This window comes from Neolamprologus brichardi, chromosome 3 (genome assembly GCF_056152115.1).
Source record: "Neolamprologus brichardi isolate AB-2024 chromosome 3, ASM5615211v1, whole genome shotgun sequence".
Classification (NCBI taxonomy): Eukaryota; Metazoa; Chordata; class Actinopteri; order Cichliformes; family Cichlidae; genus Neolamprologus; species Neolamprologus brichardi.
Genome location: NC_142106.1, coordinates 28,866,452 through 28,881,950, shown reverse-complemented (window position 1 = coordinate 28,881,950; position 15,499 = coordinate 28,866,452). Strand labels below are relative to the sequence as shown.

General features: G+C 40.2%; 1 protein-coding gene across 2 annotated transcripts in view; it reads left to right on the top strand.

The window, feature by feature from the left end:
* Nucleotides 1-8,903, top strand: part of ndrg2 (NDRG family member 2) — a 44,324-nt gene extending 35,421 nt beyond the window's left edge. For both annotated transcript variants that reach the window (XM_087835896.1, XM_087835900.1), the window contains exons 4-16: nucleotides 169-274; nucleotides 373-493; nucleotides 1,094-1,156; nucleotides 1,475-1,535; nucleotides 3,452-3,538; nucleotides 3,790-3,846; nucleotides 3,937-4,040; nucleotides 4,134-4,172; nucleotides 4,261-4,312; nucleotides 4,435-4,482; nucleotides 4,575-4,610; nucleotides 5,111-5,162; nucleotides 5,909-8,903. In XM_087835896.1, the coding sequence (XP_087692022.1) occupies nucleotides 169-274; nucleotides 373-493; nucleotides 1,094-1,156; nucleotides 1,475-1,535; nucleotides 3,452-3,538; nucleotides 3,790-3,846; nucleotides 3,937-4,040; nucleotides 4,134-4,172; nucleotides 4,261-4,312; nucleotides 4,435-4,482; nucleotides 4,575-4,610; nucleotides 5,111-5,162; nucleotides 5,909-6,072 (990 nt within the window). In that variant the 3' untranslated portion in view covers nucleotides 6,073-8,903. The remainder of the gene's footprint in view (nucleotides 1-168; nucleotides 275-372; nucleotides 494-1,093; nucleotides 1,157-1,474; nucleotides 1,536-3,451; nucleotides 3,539-3,789; nucleotides 3,847-3,936; nucleotides 4,041-4,133; nucleotides 4,173-4,260; nucleotides 4,313-4,434; nucleotides 4,483-4,574; nucleotides 4,611-5,110; nucleotides 5,163-5,908) is intronic.
* The last annotated feature ends 6,596 nt before the right edge of the window (nucleotides 8,904-15,499 follow it).

Here is a 15,499-nt window from a genome sequence, read left to right as displayed (position 1 = left end):
GATGCTAGGGACAGGGCGAGAAGGAGGCAGACGATTGGCTGTGGCAAGCAGCCAAAAATAAAAGAAAGTTCATGCACCAGAAAAGTTAATTTTTTTTGTTTTCCATGCCAGATGTTACCATCAGGTTGACGTTGTTAAGTCTGTATTTGTTCGTGTTGCTTTCTCTAGGAGCACAGTGTTGAGACTCCACATGGCGTCCTGCACGTGACCCTCCATGGCACGCGAACCACCCGTAGGCCCGCTATCCTCACCTTCCACGATGTGGGTCTGGACAGTGAGTAGCTCTCTCTCCAAGTCAAACAGTCTCTTACTTTTTACTGATTGCATTTTTTCCTCATTATCTTCGTTTACTCTGTTTTTGTTACCTGGCAGGTAAGAGCTGCTTCTCGCCTCTGTTCAAATTCGAAGAGATGCAGGAGATCGTCAAGAATTTCACCCTGATTCACATCGACGCCCCAGGACAAGAGGAGGGGGCCGCCGCCTACCCTGCAGGGTGAGACAATCATCGTGTTTGATAAGGTGTCCTGCAGTAACCTTGCACTTTTTTTTTTTAAAAGTAAACTTCTGAGAAATGGAAACAAATCTTCCGTACAGGCCTGAACCTAATCTCTTCTAAAAATCCTTACCATTCTCCTCTCTCACATCTCCCCCTGCACCATCTCTGTTCTCTAATGCGCTCTTGTCAGAGGTTTAAACAAAATCCCTTCTTTTCTCTCCCCGTACTTCTTATTCCTTCCCCCACGAGTACTTCTCTATCACTCCCTTTCCTTGTGAGATTATTTTAGTGGCTCAGCAGGATTTTGTTTCATGTATTGTGACAGATTCTCAGCTCTGACCCTTCGCTTCCGCCGCTGCTTCTCGAAATTGAAGCTCATTCTCTTTGTGGTCTTAAATCCTTGTGGATAGAGGTGTTAGCCGTCGTATTTACTTATGAAATTTATCTAATGGATCAGCGCTGCCCAGCTACCATGAATAGGTTGAGGAGATCTTAGATAAGAATGAGTATTTCCTGGGTAACATAACATTCCTCACATATTTGTTTTCATATTAAGCCGCTTAATTGCATTAAGCTCATTTGTGTGTGCTGTTGTAGTTACCAGTATCCCTCCATGGAGACCATATCAGAGATGATCCCAGCTGTCCTGCAGTTTTTCAAGTGAGTTAACCGTATTTATTGTGATGTGACCGCAAGCAATTTTTTTTGGATTTGTGTAACAGAGCTAAGTGGCCTTGAGACACACAGCGCTACCTGCTGTGGTGACCTTGTTAAAACGGTTTTGCCTCATATGTTTGCATGTATTTCAGTATATCTTTGCAGCTATTTCCATTTTCTTGTCAAAATATAAAGAAAAGGGTGGTTCAAGAATTTTGCACAATGCTGTAGATATATAAATAACCAGAGTGTTCAGCAACAATTTACACTGTGTGCACATGTGTATGCTGTAGGTGTTAATAACCTTTATCGTTCTGTCAGCTTCCGTACTGTAATCGGAGTGGGTGTGGGAGCAGGAGCATACATCCTGGCCAGGTTTGCGGTAAGCATCTTTTTCTTTTTTTGTGGTAAAGCTGTCCTGATGAGTCATTTCAGACCCAGCTTTAGCACTCTACAGAGGTCTTATTTTGCATTAACACAGGATGGTGTCAGTTCTTGTTTACAGTTTTGCGCGGGGCTGACTGTAAGAGAGAAGAGCAAGAACACTTTGTAGAATAAATATGTTAAACTGTGATGCTTGTGGACATTTATGTGCAAACCTCTTAAAATAAGAAAACGCTAAATGCTCATTAGCTTTGGTTTAAATGTGAAAATCAACATCATCTCCAGACACTAGTAAACGCGTCCACAAAATTAGAGTTCCCAAATAATTGAAATGGTTTTTAATTGATGTTAAAACTTCAACACCAAAGGGCTTTTTATTAAAGAACACTAAGTGCAGAGAAGAGGTCACTCGACTTTCTTATAAAGAGTTCTACGGTGGCCCTGAGAGACCAAACAGACTGCAACTTAAGAAAAACACCAGCAATAAGAAAAATGCTGCAAAAGCACACAAGACACAACGGAAATAGGAAAAACAGATTTCCAAAAGCACAATGGAAGTGTTTCTGGGGAGACAATAACCCGACGGACCAGTTGCAGGAACCCAAAACATGGTAGATGTGTTTTATCATGATTCATATAATACTGATGACGGATTTTTAGGCTAATAGTTAGGCTAACACACTTACCTCTCATCTTTTGTTTCCTCACAAAACCGATAGATACTCCACGTGTCTCCCAGCACAATTCTTAATATATTTTGGTTCCTGCAACTAGTCCGTCAGGTTATTGTCTGCCCAGAAACACTTCCCTTCTGCTTTTGGAAATCTGTTATTTCTGTTTTAGTTTTTCCTATTTCCGTTGTGTTTTTGCAGCATTCTTCTTATTGCTGGTGTTTTCTTAAGTTGCAGTCCGTTTGGCTTCTCAGGGCCACTGTAGAGTTCTGTGCCGTTCTCCAGAAAACAGCAGATCTGGCAGAGCTGCCACCGGTGAGGAGCTTCTTACTGAGCATGTGTGACAGATATAAAAGAGTCTGGACATCATGCTGCCTGAAACTGCCTGGTTTATTATACCCTGTTGTTCTTGCCCTAGCTAATGTAGCGATCGAAAACTGCTTCCAGTTTCGACTTTTCCTCCTGTACCAACCCTGATGTGGAGGTTTTGTGTGAATTGTAACACCTATCACTCAGGAGAATACTATTTGTGTCTTCAGCAGTGGTATAACCAGTACAGAGCTGTGGCCACGTCACTGTTTGCGTGCAGCTCGACCGATGTGACTAGTTAAACTGGCTCATGACAGGTCTGGCAGTGGGTCAGTGATGATCTGAGAAAGCAAATCCTTTGAGGGTCACATAGGCATCCACCTGTTAACTAACAGCACCCTGATTCCTGTTGGGTACCAGGGTGAAATCTTTAGACCTTAACCTTATCTTTGTGCGGTGGATCCTGGTGTAGGACAGTGTCTGGCCTCGTAGTCACTGTACGTAGGCAGTTCCTAGAAAACAACAGCAATCATGTCACTGACTAGCCCGTGATCTGAATCCAACTGAGAACTTCTGGGAGTATCAGATTCAGTCAAATAAGATCAGATCACTGAATCCCTGAACTTGGACGAGATCCCAGAGGACACCATCCTGCTTCTCATCAGGATCATGCACACACACTAGAGAGTGCATACATCCACATGGGAAGCACACATTCATATTACCGAACCACATTATGCCTTTGATTTTAATTTTTAACTGACTTTTGGTGGGATTTTTGAATCCAGCCTTCAAAGAGTTGATGGCTTTGGTTTCTGCAAATTAAATAATGTCGATGTGCTGTTTGTTTTCCCTTCACCACGTGAGCCGTAAATATAGATGTATATGAGATAGTGTCACACTGTCAGTGAACACTTCTGCTTTCTCTCCTCAGCTCACAAACCCAGATGCAGTGGAAGGTCTGGTTCTGATCAACATCGACACTAACGCCCGAGGATGGATAGACTGGGCTGCTCAAAAGGTTTCTTTCTCTCTCTCTTCCTTCCACGTCAGGGCTGCAGTGGCCGTGTACACAGAAACATCATTTAATCTTGTTAGTCCTAATGGGAGTTACTCATCAATGTAAAAATAGCTCTGGATATGAAATTACGTGACTTCACGCACGGTCTGTGTGTTCTGTGCTATTGATCATGTAATTGTTTATCGTATGTTTCATCACGCTTGATTAAAATAAAGAAACTGCCTGAATGATCCCCCCTCTTTCCTCTCCAGCTCAGCTCCGTGACGTCCTCCCTCACAGAGCAGATTCTGTGCCACCTTTTCAGTCAGGTACATTATTAGATCCATAAGTGTTTAAATGACAGATTTTTTTTTTGTAAGTTAAATAAAAAAGGATCAAATGTTAAACCGTTTTTCTAGGAGGAGCTGTCGTCAAGCACAGATCTAGTGCAGTCTTACAGAGAGCGCATCTCCAAAGCTCCCAACCTGTCCAACATGGAGCTCCTGTGGAAATCTTACAACAGGTAAACATAACATGCTGTCGTGCATCATGACATAAATACAAATAATCGACCTTACATCAAACTACCACTGACACCATTTCTTTCTCCTTACAGTCGTAGAGACCTGATCTTTGACCGCAACAGCGCTTTCAAGTAAATACCCACTCTGATTTTTTTACTAAACGTTAATCTCTCAAATCTTCAAACTTCTAATCAGCACCTGTTTCTGTTTGACCCTCAGATGTCCTGTAATGCTGGTGGTGGGCGATCATGCTCCCTATGAGGATGCTGCTGTAAGTTTCTTTTATTATTTGACACTTACCTGAACGGCTGTTTGCACTGATTGTACGTTTCTGTGCGAAAAAAGGATCTGATAGGTTGTAACAAAGACTGTGTTTCTTTCTGTAACCACCAGGTGGAGTGCAACAGCAAAATGGACCCGACAACAACCTCGTTCTTAAAGGTGATTTTCATACCTGTGTCCTCAGTGTCTGCATCGTCTATCTGTCTTTGTTTTTTTTTTCACCTTTACTTACGTCTTCTGTCCTTCTGCAGATGGCTGATGCTGGTGGTCTGCCTCAGCTGACTCAGGTAAAAACACCTTAAGATCTCTAGATGTGACATAGGTGTGGATGTTAAATCCACCCTGGGCAATATTTCCATGTGAAAAGAACATCTTGATACTTTTCCATTGTGTCGCACTCACAGGTGCCTAATTAAAAAACTTAGAACAAGCCAAATGTTGGCTTCTGTTCCCACAAAGCTGTCATGAAAGGAAGATTTAACTACAGAGATCAAGATCCATTTAAAACAAAGCAGTAAATATATTGATGTCTTGTTGGTTTGTGGGGATTGACTCATGTTAGGAGTCTGCTACAGGTAGCCACAAGGCGAATTGTAGTTTTTCACACATACGTGGTAGCTTCATTGTCTTTTAGCTCCAGAAGTTGGCAAATGTTTTTAGGTGTCAAAACTAAAACGGATACCCTGGGCTTCCACATGGGGTCCTCAGTGAGCACCATTATTCAGTGCAGCAAACGAGTTCAACATGTTTTTGACCTGATATGTAATGTCCTGTGTTTTTTTTGCAGCCTGCTAAACTTACTGAGGCTTTCAAGTATTTCATCCAGGGCATGGGCTACAGTAAGTTCACTTTATCAAGCAGTTATCTTCCTTATTTCTACAGAGACATGGCTTTAGTATTGTTTCCTATTTGCTTCATACTTTTATTTCGATACTTTTTGTGTCAGTTAAAGGATAAACTGTTGTATTTCTGATGTACAACTCTGTTTAGTTACATACCCTCATCGTGAGCATGAATGTTGTGGTCATTTTGGGCTTTTAATGATTTCTTTGAACTGTTCTTTTTTCCACGGTGTAATGATTGTACAGCATACATCTGACTTTAAAAGCTTTGACTTCTGGAGTGGACTTTGGGAAGACCATTCCAGAAGCTTAATGTTAGCCAGTTTTATACATTCCAAAACCAGGTTTGATGTGTGTTCGGGATCCTGTTGGAACACCCAACCATGTTTCAACTGTCCAGCTATTGATCTAAGAGGAAGTTGAAGAATTTGGAGGTAGTCTAGTGAGATGTTAATAGGTCTAGGCCTCATCTGACCCTGTGCAGATTAGCGAAAATTCAAAATAAATTGCCCCCCTAATCCTTGTTTTTTTAACGCTATTAAAGATGTATGCTGTATAGTCTTTCCATGCTGGAAAAATAACAATTCAAGTAAATGATTAAAGGCCACAAATTGTCAATCATGTCCATAATGAGTGTGGATGACCACAACTATGTATTGTCAGCAACATTTCCTTACCTTTTGATACCTGACCTTTTCCATGACTTGTACTCTTACTGACCGTTTCTCTGTGTTTCTCCACAGTGGCTTCATCTTGCATGACTCGCCTGTCCCGCTCTCGTACCACCTCCCTCTCCTCCTCCTACTCCATGGATGGCTCCCGCTCTCGCTCCCGCACCCTGTCCCAGGGCTCGCAGGGCGGCCAGATGCCGCCCAGCCCCTCCCAAACAATGGAGGTGTCTTGCTGAAGAAAAACAAAACGATAGAAAGAAAGAGCGAGAGTGGGATGAGAGGAGGGTGGAAGCAAAAGGAAGGGAAAGATGAAGCATGACAATAATGCAGAGACAAGATGAATGGGTTACTTACTTTGTCACTAAACAACTCCTTTCATTCCCCACAAAGAGCAGAATAGGAATATGGATGGTTAGAGAGAGGGAGGGAAGGAGGAAGAGGAATAGAGTGACTTGAGTGGAAAAAAAAACCCCTTCTCTTTACAACCTCAGCCCAAAGCAAAGTACAACCGGCTGTTCTGCCATAAACATGAGTCTTTAAAAGGCATGAAGAGATTATTAAAGCAAAGGAGGGGGTGACGACCAGCAACTAGTCCTCTCTCCCTCTATTGTCAGCCAATAGAGCCCTTTAATTTAGATTTACAGTGCAGCGTATAAAACCAATAGTAATAATCCTGAAAACGGTATTGTGGATGTTGATGCTGATGATTCTGATGTTCTTGATGATGATGATGATGATGATGATGATATTGAAGCTAATGATGATAGAAAAAAACAGTAACTTTTCTCTTTATTACATAATGACTTAAAAACAACATAGACAAAAAAAACGTACTATAGCAGAGATACTTATAACAATGTGTGTCTACTACTTTTAAAGCTAGTTTTTATTGTGTTCTTCTTCTTTTTTTTTAATCATTTCTTTTATGGGATTTTTTTTCTTATATGTAACCTGTCTCAGCAAGGGGCTGAAGATACTGATTGGCTGACCCCATCATATGGAGACAGCCAATGAGAGCCATTGTAGTGACTACTTCCTCCTTGATGTTGCCAGATTGTTTATGTCTTCCATTTGGCCCTCGTCTATAAGTGACTGTAATCTTTCCCCCCCTCCATTGGATTTTGATGTGATGGACAAGAAGCTTTTATTTTATTTTATTTTTTCTTCTGGACTGTTTGGAAGTTGCATGCCTGCTATCAACTCATGTTAATATTGAATGGATAATGTTGTTTTTTTTTCTTTTATATTCTGCTAAGTTGTGTGAATCTGTGTTCGTGTGTGTGCTGTTTTGAGTTATGGCCTGGAGGTAAACATAGGTGAGACTGAGGGTGTTTTGCGCGCTTTAATTATCACCCTATTGATAGTAGTCGCCGCACATTCAGAAGTGCTTCCAATACTGCTGGCAGTCTTGCACTGCGTGTCTTAATATCCACACTTGTGTTCTACTACTCACCAGGGAGCATCCCATCATCGGTAGAATGCTCGTATGGATATTGCATTTCAGTGCTCGGTGTGGCCAGAAAAGGATCACTGTGTTCATCATCTATCTGGGTTGTAATCTCTTAGCCTTGCCCATGCACAGATACCTCCAAACAAACCCAGCTAGCATACTTGACTTCATGTGTGCTGCGGTGGTGGGGGGGTGCGGTTAAAACCAATGCGTACTCCTCTCCACCCACTTTATTCACCAACGGGGACAACAGAGTCATGTTTGCATATGTTTATACTGATATGTGTGAGTGTGAGGCGGGGAGGGGGGGGGGGAGAGAGAGAGAGAGAAAGAGCAAATGTCAGTGCTCGTGTCTTGTAAGCACAGTTAACCAATGAAGATGGAGAAAGGCCCAGGTTACCTACAAAAGTTTTAAGACCAATAAAACCCCTTGTGACTTATCAGTGACAATGAACCAGCCCCTTCACTGCCACCATGCACAGATAATATATAAGAATAGAAAACAAGAGTTTCTTCAGCCACTCTCTGAACTCTGAGCCAACCGGTTGGAGCCAATAAGCTTAAGTGTCCTGCCAAAACTAAAAGCCCCTCAAGAATCGAGGTGTTTATTGACCAAATTCTGCCATCAGAAGTGCTCCGAGCTAAACGTGCACCTTTAAGCATCAGTTATCATAAATAAATTCATCCAGATTCTCACTGAATTGCTAATACTTAATAATTGCAAATAAAGTCAAAGCTTACCACTGCCCTGTGCCAAGTAGCCATTACACTGACTGTGCTTTTAAAGGACCATGTTTGAGCCCAGTCCATTGCATGTGTTTATATTCTAATGCATGAAAGCACGACCACTGAGTTGGAAGATGCCTCTTTCATTTAAATGTTGTTTAATTCTCCTTTTTCCAAACCTGACTCATGAAGCGGACATGGTTGTGATGCGATGGAAGGCCTTAGATGTGAGCTTGGAATTATAATTGATGGTCGGAATGATGACGGCAACCTGTTTTTGAGTCACTCCCTTCCGACCCATAATAGGCTGCTTATGCAGTGCATAAACGGCCAATTGTACCATCAACATCTTTTGCAGAAGATGTGGAAAACACAAATACTGATATCATGCCGCATGCTTGTGCATGATAGATTGTGGCATTAAAGCATGTGGGTTGCAGACCTTTGTGCTGGAGTGTACAATGTAATTGCTGGGCTCATTTCAGGATTAAAGCCTAGAAATTTTAAAAAGGCCAAATAAGGAAATCAGAGTGGTTGAGCAGGGCTGTGTGATTGTAAATGCTTGTCCATTTTGTCTTTTTTTTGTCTCTTGGTTTTTACAATTCAATTACATTTTTCTTTCCCCTTTGATTTGTTTTAATGATCTTTCTTTGTTTTATGTATGTGAAGTGTTAGTTTACTGTCCCGATGTGCTCACAAGTTAGTTAACCGTGTGATAGTTCTGGAGTAACTTTTTTAGCATTAGCGCTTATAAGGGAGAATAATATAATTAACAATAAAAAAAAATAAAATTAAAGAGAATCAAACTTGTGTGGCTAATTGCTCTGTGTAACACAATGAACATCCTAAAAAAAAAGCAAAGAAAATAAAATTAATAGAAGCTTAAGAGAACTGTCTTGTCTCCTGTCTTTTTTTTCTGTGTTGTGTTCAGCATTGTACAATGTATAGGCTAGCTTGTACCCATTGGTGACACCGCTGAGCTCAGTGCTGGTGAGCAGCAGTCCAGTGAGGGCACAAGAAACTAAAAAAAAAATTTTTTTTAAGATGTTTCGTATTTGTTCTGTGCTAACCAAAGATTTTTTATGTTTTTATTTTTGTATTATTCTGGAACGTCAATAGTTGTTCACCTGGAACTGGTGGGTTCATATGGTAAGCAGAGTAGTGCCATCAAAGGACCAACTTGCTAGCATATAGTAGTAGTCTATTGTACATTTTAAGCTAGCTGTCTTTTCACTTTTCGTATTGTTACTGCCTACTAACATTTGGAAAGATAATTGAATATTAGGTTCTGTTCCACACAATTTCCTCTACAAACACATTGCAATTTTCACATAAATGGATAAATAGGCTGGTGCATGCTAAAATATATTTTGAGCTCAAAGCTTTAGCATAATAGCATATTAGCATTTAAACATGTACATTTTAATAGATCTCATTTCTGAGGTTTATTTTCCCTGTATGAGAAGTTTTGAAGTAGATTCTACATTCTTTTACTTTTGAGTCCAAAAACTACACATTAGAATTTTTAACCAGTATCAGCTCTTTTACTTACCTGCAAATAAAAATGTATGATACTGCTTTACTGAGTGAAGTGCAGGTAAGCTTCACTACTACATTTCACCAGACAGTGGCAGCAATGAAGTGTCTTGTGCTTCTGGATGTAGCGCTGCAATTAAAATGTGATTAATAGATAAAACTACTAAGCTCTAAACAGCCACAGATAAAAAAAAAAAAAGAAATATAAAATCTTTGCTGTTGAACAATTTCATAGTGTTGTTTATAAACGGATGTGAATACAGTGGAATTTTAAGTATATCAGATAAGTAGTCATTGACTATCATGTGGGCTGATATTTGTTTTGTTACACTAAATCAAAGTGTAATAAAGAGTGCATGTCTTTACAGTGCCTCAAAAATGTGTCCAAAACTTACTTCTGCAATCCTGCAATTTACATTTCCATTGTTTCCTACATTTAGAAGCATTTTACACCTCTTCTTACAAAAAAGCAAAAAGATGTTGAAAGTACCCAAACACCTGCATAGATGAGAGGTAAAGGTAAATAATTTCACATTTTGCACCTGATAATTCTAACCAATACTAGCTTTTTTCTCATCTGTCAATAACACTAATTTCTAAACTAATACACTTTACACATTCAGTCATTCACACACACATTGACGGCAAGCTACATTGTAGCCACAGCTACCCTGGGGCACACTGACAGAGGCGAGGCTGCCAGACACTGGTGCCACCGGGCCCTCTGACCACCACCAGTAGGCAAACATGGGGTTACAATCTTGCCCAAGGATATTTAGTATGTAGACTGGAGGAGCCTGGGATCGAACCACCAACCTTCCGGTGAGTAGGTGACCCGCTCTACCACCTGAGCCATAGCCACCCCCAAATATATAGAATTTTTTTTTTAAATGATCATAACATTGCTTGATTATAGTGTCCAGTGTCCGCAAGCTTCAGTATGACGTTACACCAGAAAGTGGCAGCAATGAAATGATTATCAATGCTATAATTATCCCTGTTCAGCCTTTATGCTTTTGCCTCTAATGCTGAAATGATCTCCTGAACAGGGAGATCATTACTCCGGCTCTAAACAGGAGGACACAAAAGAAAAAGTGGAAGTATACACTACCAGGACATAAGAATTGTGATACAAAATTTTATAGTAATATTTCTAGAAAGTTGTGAATAAAGTGTACTGTTAGATAATTTGACGTATAGTAAATAGTCACTGAGCACCACACTCTGCGTGGTTATATAAGTGTCAGATTGACTAAGTAATAGAGAAAACGTGCATTATTTTATAGTGCTTCAAAGTTGTGCATAAATTACTACTTGTAAGATAAAAACACATTTAAAAGTTTTATACATTCAAAAAACAAAAGACAAACCCCAGACATTTTGAAAACAGATACATTTGAATGCCTTGGTGCCTTGGATGAAGCTAAATGCATGAAAATAATAAATGGAACTCCACAAACTGTCTCACTTACTGTTGAACTTTATTTACATATTTCTATGATTATAATTGAATTCATCAGGTAGGATCTCAACACTTAAAGGAACTAAATGTGTTAATGTCACTATGATCTCTTTAAACTTGGTCAAAGCATATGTCTCAGCAGTCAACAAATGCTGGTAACTGGATACCAAATAACTCAATTTAACAACAGCATTAAGTATTAAGTAACATAACCTTATGGTCCATAAAGCAAAAAACCCCCGAAACAAAACCAAATCTTAGAACGTTATAAACCATATGACATCTTTTCTTTAGTAATAAAAAAAAAGGTTAAATTAAGATAAACATTTCATCCATCCATCCAGTTTCTTTCTATTTCCTTGAGTTCAAATCATGGGAGTAAGCCGCCTAAGCAAAGAAGCAAAGACCTCCCTGTTTCCAGCCACCTTTTTCAGCTTCCTTGAGATATAAGGGGAGTGTTTGGGTAGCAGTCAAGGACAAAGGTCCTAGAGGACCAATAACTAGCTGTCAAAGATAAATGTTTCAATTATACAAATTTACAGTCATTATATTTTAAACATATCTATCTTCCATACTGATTCAGATACCAATACATCAGTAATTTTATACAACACGTTACAGGCTCAGACTCAAATAGTGCAAACAATGCAAAACAATTGGTTTACTCAATGCATGCCATATATTACATATGATATTCATAGTCATAAAAACTGCTAAATATAATTCATGACATTAGTGTTTTAATCAGTACTTTAAAAATATAAATAAATGCAAGTAAAAGAAAATCGTAGGTAACTTTTTGCTCGTGTAAACTGAAAACAAATAATGGAAGGGACACCTGCTTTTACTAGTTTCTTTAAAATAGCTCTTGTTTGCTCATATTCATATTGTTTTGCTCATGCGTTGGAATACCTGTCTTCTAATCAGAACTTTTCTTTGTTGTTAGTGTCCTTCCTATTTTTGAGAAAAAGCCTCCCAGCGAGAAAATTGTGTCTAAAGTATAGATACAATTCAGACCCAAAGATTCAAGACACCTAATTTCATTTAGAATATCAAAGGAGGGGTCGCTGATGAGTTGCTGGCGCTTTAGAGGGTTTCTAGAGTGGGTTACACGGAGTGTTTCCAGTGAAAGGTTAAATGAGGGCAGGAGATACCCCAGTGGAACCATAAAGTAGATTAGACTCTCTTCCACTTTTACATTCCCACCCATGTCTCTGCTCCTCTCCACCTTCTTTATGGCCTCTGTAATGTTTTCTTTAAAAAAACTTAACACACTGTATCTGGCTATGAAGTGTTTGTGAATTCTGCTGGGTGAATCACTGCTGTGGTTCTCAGTGTGCTGTTTGGAGAATCTATAAGTGACCTGAATTTGGTCACAGTAAAGCTGCACAGACTTGAGTGCATTTTTCAAATCATCCAAAGCTTGACTGATGCAGTCTCGACTCTGAGCCCTGTTTTGCTGCTTCAGAGTTGTAAAAGCTCGGTTGTAATATGCAATAGCTCCCCAGCAGGGGTCTTGCTCTATGGCTTTGGTGTACATGTCGATGCTCTCTGCAAAGTTCCCCTTTTCACGTAAGTCATTACCAAAGCCAATGTAGTGGTAAAGGTTAGAAGAGGGTGATTCTCTTTGCCTGAGTTTTAGCCTGGCTGCGTCCAGGTCTCGTTTTAATCTGCCTTTCAATTCCTCAGTAGAGTCTTTGGCATTGAAGCTTGTGAGTAGCCACATACCCCAAAACTCATTCAGAGCAGACAAATCTGAAGCTGCTGGCTTGTTGTTGTTGCTTTTGTACAAATCATCAAGTTCATCCAGATACTGATTGAAGAGCTCCTCCTTCTTCTTTATGTTTGGGATGTCAGACTCCAAGTAGCTTGATAGTTTGTGAGCCACTGAGCTCTCTCGGCCATCTTTAGCCAAGTTTATTTCTGGATCTGACTTTAGAGTCAAAATTAGTTCCAGTATTGAAGACATGTCTTCAAATCTTTTATTATTGGGGCTTTTTTGATACATCTTAATCTGTTTCACAAAAAGATGTTGGTTAAGTTTAGTTAAATTCAGTAAATCATCTATTAAAGAGAGAAGGTTCCTTGTTAAAAGCAGCATTGGAATTGGATCTGACAGATGAGTAGAAGAGATGATGAGCTGAGCAGATCCTGGAGCTCCTTGTCTGGCACTGCGACCAAAAGCCTGCGCCTCCACACGAGCGTTCTCAGGGAGGAAGGTCTGCACAACAAACAAACCTCCAGCTCTCTTTACTTCTTCGGTAATCTGAAGGTCAGTTCCACGACCTGCGAGGTTTGTTGCAATTATAACTTCTCCTGCTTTAAGCTCCTTGGAAAAGATTGAACTATTGTCCATGTTGTTGTTTATATAAAGACTTTTCTCTTTGACGTTATCACCTAGAGCTTGGTGGATAATGTTTTCGCGACTGATGGTCTCACAGATGACCAGCACAGCTCTTGGATCCCTGTATGATGTGCGCGTTGTTTGTGCAATGACAGCATCACAGATTTTTTCAACCCATTCTTCTTCATTGCTCACGACTACGCCTTCAACCTCAAACAGCTTCCTGCGTTTGAATGAAGGGATCTGACAGGTTTTGATACCATCATAGATTTTCTGCAGAGTCTTAGTTTCCACTTGTTCGCCAAGAGTCCCAGACATCCCATAGATCTGATTTCCATACTTCTGAAGCAAGCCAACATTGGACATGTAGTTTGTTATGGCTGTCATGTCACTCAGCTTTGACTCGTGCTTCATTTCAAGAAACTGTTGTAGTCCATCACTCCATTTCATGCAGTTTTCAACAACACCTGTGCAGCTGTAGTCTACAGGCACTATCCCATGTTTCTCTATGACATATTCATGATCCTTTGTCATGGTTTGTGCATAGAATGCATTTTTAATCCAAACATTTAATTTCGATTTGACCAGATCTGAAAAGAATCCTGGGACATAGCAGATGATTTCAGCTAGGCTCAGTTCACATGGAGTAAAGCGCAGTGCACTTCTTACTTCTTTTTCTGCAGCTCTCAGTGCGGTGCTTTCATCAGAGTACATGTACTGACAGAGGCCGCCACTGGATAAAAGCAGTGACACTCTTTGTGCTTCTCCATCTTCACCTTCTCCCTCCTTGTTAAGTTCCTCTATTGTGCCACTGCTGTTTATGCAGTACAGAGCAAAGTGGCAGGATGGGAATCTCTGTTCTACTCTGTTAAAGAACTCAGCCAGCTCCTTAACAGTAACACTACTGTTGACACTTAGTAGAGTTAAGGAGCCGTGATTCTTTCTTAAGTTCTCGACTGAGCCTTTCGTCAGTATGCCTGTGTCTTCAGCTATCTGAAAAGTAATAAAGTCATTATCTTCACCCTTTATGCTTTCAAGCGCAACCTGACAACACAGGTGTTTTGGCCCTACAACTGTTTTTGTATCAATCTTACCGTACTGGTTAACAGTGTTCCATATGAAAGCCAGGAGTGGGTTGAGATGCTGCAAAGCAGGCATGTCGCTGCTTAAATAGACCATATGATGCCCCTTGTCCAACATCAGTGAATCCACTTCATCCACTATTGCACACTGAAATGTTCTCTGCCCAAGTATGTCCTCCCTGTGAAAGTGGTGTCTAAGCCAGTCACCAGCAAACTGTTCGGCAGTGCCATAAACAACTTTACACTCATAGCACTTTTTTAATTCTTCATTTAATTTGTTTGTGTTGCAGTCTACGCTGATCTTCAGAAGTTCATAAAATCTTTGCCATTCCCCAAAATCTCTTTCTGCAAGAACTGATGAACTTGACATGATGTCTACTTTTTCACCTCTCAGAGCTCGGAAAAAGCAGCAAACATGGCCACTATACAGGACTTGCCCTCCCCAGTCCCAACCTGCATTAACCGCCCTGTTTTTGAAAGAGCCATGAGACACCAGCTCACCATCTGCGTCAGTCGTGGCTTATATTTAAACGTTTTTTCCACTGCGCAACAGAGCTTCTGCAAGGTGTTTTTCAATTCCCTCCTCACAGAATCATCATTGCGATCCTTTTCATGAAATGTTGATACAATGTCTCTGACGTCTTCTAGAAGTCCATCAACCTGGTTCAAATGTTCTTGGCGGATTTCGTTAAGTATTTCATCCAGGGTCTTCTCTCTGTCTTCAGCCAAAAACTTCTTTAAGGTTTCATCTGTTACTTTTTCATCTTGGACAAGTCCCAGAAGTGTCTTTTCACCATCGTATTTCGAACATGGAGAAATATAATGAATCTCTATGCAATGCAACATTTTTATCATCCATGACACTAGATTTGTTAATTTGTCATTTGTTGATTTTTCATATCGTTTCAGAAGAGCTTTGAACAAGTCACTGACTTCCTTTGGGTCCCACTTAATGTTTGTAACCAGACTGTCCAGCTTCTTGAGGAGAAGCTCCTCATCATTATCCATTTTCGGAAAAGGAGTAGAAAAATCTGGTCAGAAAAGAATTTAAAAAGTTGAGGTT